This window comes from Sparus aurata, chromosome 7 (assembly GCF_900880675.1).
Source record: "Sparus aurata chromosome 7, fSpaAur1.1, whole genome shotgun sequence".
Taxonomy (NCBI): Eukaryota; Metazoa; Chordata; class Actinopteri; order Spariformes; family Sparidae; genus Sparus; species Sparus aurata.
The window spans coordinates 34,498,128-34,504,266 of record NC_044193.1 but is presented as its reverse complement, the minus strand read 5'-3'; the positions used below and the strand labels follow the sequence as shown (position 1 = coordinate 34,504,266).

Sequence of the window (6,139 nt, the reverse complement as noted above, 5' to 3'; positions counted from 1 at the left end):
TATACCTCAGACCACTCCCAAAGTGCGCACAGACCCCATGTCCTCAACTCGCAGAAATGTCCTCACTCCAGAGGGATAAAACTCAATTTGGTCCTCAGGCATGTGTGCACCTGCACGAACACACACACACACACACACACACACACACACACAGAGAGAGAGAGAGAGAGAGAGAGAGAGAGAGAGAGAGAGAGAGAGAGAGAGCACAGATTCATAGTCAAACTTGTCTACAATTCTTTATTTGTGTTTTTCATAGAGAACATTTAAAATGGTTCATACCCCCACAATAACTGACATCACTTCTCTGGTTTATAACACTGACACAGGAACAGGGGAACATGTACACGAGTACACAAACACACAGTCACAAATGGGGCCCATCTACAGTGTTTTACTTCCCGAACAAAAAACAAAAACAAACATGAGACCCCGAGGACACACAGCCAAGGCCTGTCCCACTTTACAAAATGGTGCGGTAGCAAAGGAATGACCACATCTACAAAAGTAACAAAAATGACCATACAATCTATCTTTGTGGAAGTGCTTGTAATTTTGGAAGTTTTGTACTTTTTTAAAAGGATATCAATATCAATGCCTAGAAAATCACCAGTAAAAATAGCTTATCTCTGTAAAAATGTGCTAGCAGGACAACCCTTGGCTGTGGATTTTTTTTTCTTTGTCACAAACTTTTTTTTTTAAAACCATTTTCAACTTGTTTCAATACAACAACAATAACACTGTTTCTTCTTAATACAAATATGTACAGAGACTTCCACGTGTTTCAAAATAATGCCCTGCACACTGACGCATTATCTAGAGATGATGTGAATGATGTTGTTCTTCAGATTCCTTCACAGAAACTGACCATGCAGTTTGGTACCTGAATTGACAGAATGAGATCACAGTTTCTTTCGCCTAACAAAAGCTTCATGTTTTGTATCCCTCTCACAAAATGGCCTCTACCTGCATGTAAAAGACACATTAATCCATTTTTATTTCTTACACATAGTAATCTCCAAAAGTATTGGTTAAGAGATCCAGACCTAATGTTTTCAACAGGATTTGAACCAGGTTTGCCAAGTGTAAACATACTATATATTGAAATGAGTGGAGTGAGAAAGGCACACATGATAAGACCACACAGCTTGTAACTACAGTCGGGAGGAGGGGGAGGAGGGGAGGCTTTTGGTTCTGCTCAGCTTGATGAAAAGTTCCACTTAAGTAGACATTTCTTTCTCATTAGTCTATGTGTGCATTCAAGTGTGACCATTCTGCTCTTGACAAACATACGTTTGTAGCTAAAATGAAGTCAGGATGCAAAGGTGTGCCTCCCCCCTCTGAAACACACAGCTGGATTTTGGTCTGGGCTGGTTTCCCTGAAAGTATTATCCTGTTAAATTCATTTTCATTCCAGGTGCCTAGGAAACTGGACCCTGACCAGTATTTTTTAATTTCCTTCGCTATTTAGAATAATAAAACTCCATCACTCAGTACTTTCATGTAAATTAGAAAACATACAGTGCGTGGGCACAGTACCAACCGTAGGCTGTATTTTCTTTCTCAGCTGACATTTTTTGAAAATGCTATGCTTTCATGGCCTCAGTGTTATTCATTTACATACTTCAGTAGTCAGTTTCATCAAGCAGTTTAAAAGGGTCATGCCATATCAAATAAGTTGGGAGAATATTCACAGTCTTAACACTCTTGGGTAGTATTCTCGTGCATTTCAAGAGAGGAAGAATATGCTACTTTGTTAACCAAATGCATCAGAACTGTCTTTCCTGAGGAAAGGTTACACAAGACATGAAGAAGAGGGGTGAGGGAGGGTTTAAAAGTCATAAAAAGCTTTGACATTCTTTTGAGTGATGGACACATATTTATGCAACAAACGCCTCCTCCTAAAACAAGGGGGAGATTGTGTAGCCTGGCAAATCAATTTCCCACTCCCACACACTCATCTCATTTCACACGAGGCCTTGATCCAGCCGCTGCTATCGCCTCTAGCCTCAGCTGACTGGCTGACCTATGGCATTGCTCTGTTCTGCTTTAGCAGCTCTCCTCGGTCACCTGAGAACCAAACTCTGCTTCCTGTCAATCTCTTTTGGTTTTTGTTTGGAATAGAAAGTACTACTGCCTTTTTATACATTTTGAACAGCACGGGCTGAACCCCCTGAATCAAAGAGATGTCTGACCTAACCATGCAGCATGTTTTCCATGTGAACAGCAACAAACAGGTGTGACAATGCTTTGTACTGTAATGCACCCTCCATTGGCGGTGTATTCTGTCTATTGCTTGTGATCTATTAGGGTTCTTACAAGTCGATACTCAATGCTGGCATTTTCAACGATTATTCAGAAAGTGCACAAAGGAGTTTCATTCTACATTGGCTAAAAGCACATTTACAACATGCCTTTGACATCAGAGTTACACAAGGGTATAATACTGTACACCACAGTAGCTGAAACAGATCACTCAGAGGCAGGTTACTCTAACGTCTCCTACTTGCTTGCTTCAACATTAGAGAGAATGGGCCCACAGCGAGCAGGCCTTACCATTAACAATAAAGTAACTGCACAATGTTGCCAAACACTATGTGCAGAACATTATTCAGAGGCATTATCTTTTTTTTTTCTATACATGAACTCACATGACACTTAGGAACAAAGAGCCAACAATCTAGTTTCAAATTGACAGTCATTTCTCAGGTTCAGTATTACAACACACAGTAGATGTTTTTGACATTTCTGGATCAAGGACAGACAAATAAAGGAAAGGAAAAAAAAGGAAACCCATGAAAACTCTTCCAAAATATTGTCCTGTATCATCAATGCCTACTTTGCCTTCAGCTTGACTGAATTGTATGTTTAAAGCCACAGTTCAACAGGTCTTAGTGGTATTAAATAAGGTGTAACTGCCTTCTATTGAGAACGCCCTTCACATCTCTTCTAGACAACTAGTCATCCTTTGATAAGGTAATACAAGAGATGAAGAGCAAGTCAACAATTACACTGGAAAAATATATGTATGTTTATATTCATATATATAGCATCTTTAAAATCTATTTATACAGAATGTATATATAGCGTACTAATGGCCATCTTGGCAGAGAAATAAAGGCATCTGAAACAATCACCACTCTCTTGATGCCTTGGTCTTCCCAGGACCAGACACTGTTACATTGCAGAAATGCGAAGAATCAGGAAAGAAAGTGAGTTCATTTTTTTTTTAGTGGCACTTTGTGCATCAAAAATTTTTAATCTAGAATAAGGCTACAAGGGTGTGTATGTTTATCTGATAGAAGTTTGTCAAAGGAAGCCATCCTACAGTATCCTTAAGGTTTGGATATGTCACTGTGTGTGTGTGTGTGTGTGTGTGTGTGTGTGTGTGTGTGTGTGTGTGTGTGTGTGTGTGTGTGTCTGTCTGTCTGTGTGTGTGTGTCTATGTGTTTTAGAGCCATACATCCAGCCTAAACCCACAGCTGGAACAGAGCTCTATGCTGTATATGTACCATTGTACTGATGAAAATAATAAATAAGAAAAAAGGTCAAAGCATGACTTAATCATCTATGGTACATTACAGAGGTTTTGGATGAGCCAGTGCTGGCCGCTACAAAGCGCTTGGGAGAGGTAACATTTTTTAACTCTATGTTATTTTTTTAAAACTTTTCTTGGTTTTCTTTTACCTGACAAAAGCAAACACACACCAGACCAGATAGCAACAGAACAGTGATTGCTTTTGTTGGGTTTCTTATTTTTTTGTCTTTACAATCAGCTGCTGGTATGTCTATTTATGAGCCTAAGTAATCAAACAGTATTTGTATTGATTTTGTTTCTTTATTTAAATATTAGCTTTAAGACTACTCAGACTCAACTGTCACATCAAGCACATAAATAACAAAATAAATATACAGCCATATCAGTCAATTTCTTTCATATTAAATAAATAATAAATACATACTTTCTTTTTTCTCAGCAGTGAGTTTCTGAATGTAGCGGCAACAGAAAGAACATCAACAAAAGAAGGAGAAGAAGAACCCAAAAAATAACTTTTTTTTGCAAAATTATCAAATGTTTTTGTCAGTTATAAAACATCTGCACTTAAAAAAGATTTTTTAAAAGTCCTCAAAACAAAATATGCCTTGTCAGTTATCTCTTAAATTCTTAAAATATTGACACAAGACATCGCTTTGACCATGAAAATCAGTAAAGACGCATTTTTTGTGTTACAAAACAAAATTAATAAATAGATTGCTCCAAATAAATAAACCTCAATAACATAAATGGCAATAAGTTACAATTTAAAAGTTCACAGGTTTAAATAATTCATATATAACAATAATTATTGTACCACAAAACTATTCATGGAAATGAAGTGCAGTTCCTATGTTGATAAATACTATTGATATGACTAACTGAATCTGAAATGTGTGCACACTATTACTATTATCAGTTTTTAAAAAAAGGAACAAAAGGATTTATCTGCTGCTTTCAAATCATGATATCAGCTGTCCCAAAAAATAAAAACCCTACACTGTTCCAGGATCTGTCTCATGACCTTGCTTGAAGTTTTTTTTTTCCCTCTCACTAAACTGAGTCAACATTGCACTGTTGACAGCTCTGCTGCACTAATAAAGCAAACACAAATTCAGTTTAGTGCATGCTTCATATTGCCGGTGTGTGTTGTCATTAATCAGAAAGCTTCTGGAGCCGGTGAACGCACACGCTGGCCACAGTGCATGCTACAGGACGGCAGAGTCTGAGAGTCCTCACGTCCAACTTGTCTGTGTCCTCTTCATGTCGCCTACGCCCTGTAAGCAGTCGTGTTCGCGTCGCTCCACATTTCAGTCTATGTGGAGTGCAAAAAATCTGATCATCCGTGCAACAGTGAACCCCTCTTCAGTGCAGGACACAAAGAGACAACAGGTAAACATACAGCATATCAAACCCCCAGATACAGTTTCTTCCAACATTAGTCTCTTTTCCAGCCATCCTGGCAGAAGGATCTTTCCCTCCTTCTAATCCCAGCATGGGGAGGATTTTGGTCCACGTCACTTTTCTTCTAACAGAGTGCTCCCTGGGTTGATTTTTTTTTTTAAGTTGCCATTTATTTAAATAACCTGAATTCCCTTTTTGTTTTTGAATCATATTTCAATATATTGTGGAGTATTTCAACATCTCTCCTTCATCTCCACCTCCTTCACGCTCCTGTGCTTCAGGACAGTTTGCGTGCATTCCGTGTTTGTGTGTGTTTGTGTGTGTGTGTGTGTGTGTGTGTGTGTGTGTGTGTGTGTGTGTGTGTGTGTGTGTGTGCATGTGTGTGTGTGCGCGCATGTGTGCTGAGCCTCAGACTTTGATGCCCTTCACAGCTTTGTTGATGCTCTCCAACAGAGCCTTGTTCTCAGGGGTTTGGAAGCAGTCCTTGTTGGTGTACATGTCAGTCAGGGTGCTTACGTAGCTGTCGAAGTTCTGCTCGGTGATTGGCTCCTGCTGTGGTACAAACAACAACCAAATTTCAGCTGAGAAGATCAAGGAAAGATTCATCTCAGCAGTTGCATGACATCATTTAAAAAGGTGTGTGTGAGCAGGTGTGTGTATGTAGACGACAACTCACCATGTGTGGCAGGCGAATATTAGCCAGGCTGCGGATCAGAGCACGGCTTAGACCCGACAGCTCCATGAACAGAGCCTCGTTTTGCTCCTCGATCATCTTGTTCTCATGCTCAATGCTCTTCAGGTTCTTTTCCATGGATGAGATCTGCAATACATAGCAACAACATCTCAACAATGGTACCACTGTAGGCTGAATGTTGTAACTGCTGTAAATTTTAATCTGTATCTACAAATTAATATTCAAAGTGAGTCTGGTGATACTATTTTTAACACCTGCCAGCCTCAACTGGTAATGTTTGAGACACTTATTGAAGCACAAACTACCACACAAGAAGTTCTGAGTACCTTGCCAGAAATGTAAATGTTTATCTTTCCATGAGAGATTTTTGTCAGCGCAATAGAGTCACAACCTTGCATAACGGAGTCACAGAACTTTATAGGTGTGCAGATGAGATCAAATGAACGACGAGCTGGAAGATGGGCGCGCTCCAACCAACTTAACCTTGGCTAGCCACGAGCTGTCTGATC

General features: G+C 39.4%; 1 protein-coding gene across 13 annotated transcripts in view; it reads right to left on the bottom strand.

Annotated features, from left to right (window-relative positions):
- Positions 1-217: 217 nt before the first annotated feature.
- The window catches only part of myt1b (myelin transcription factor 1b), a 45,987-nt gene continuing 40,065 nt past the window's right edge, over positions 218-6,139 (bottom strand). For all 13 annotated transcript variants that reach the window (XM_030424274.1, XM_030424280.1, XM_030424279.1 and 10 more), the window contains 2 exons: positions 5,613-5,756; positions 218-5,488 (listed from right to left, as the gene is read on the bottom strand). In XM_030424274.1, coding sequence (XP_030280134.1) covers positions 5,345-5,488; positions 5,613-5,756 — 288 coding nt within the window. In that variant the 3' untranslated portion in view covers positions 218-5,344. The remainder of the gene's footprint in view (positions 5,489-5,612; positions 5,757-6,139) is intronic.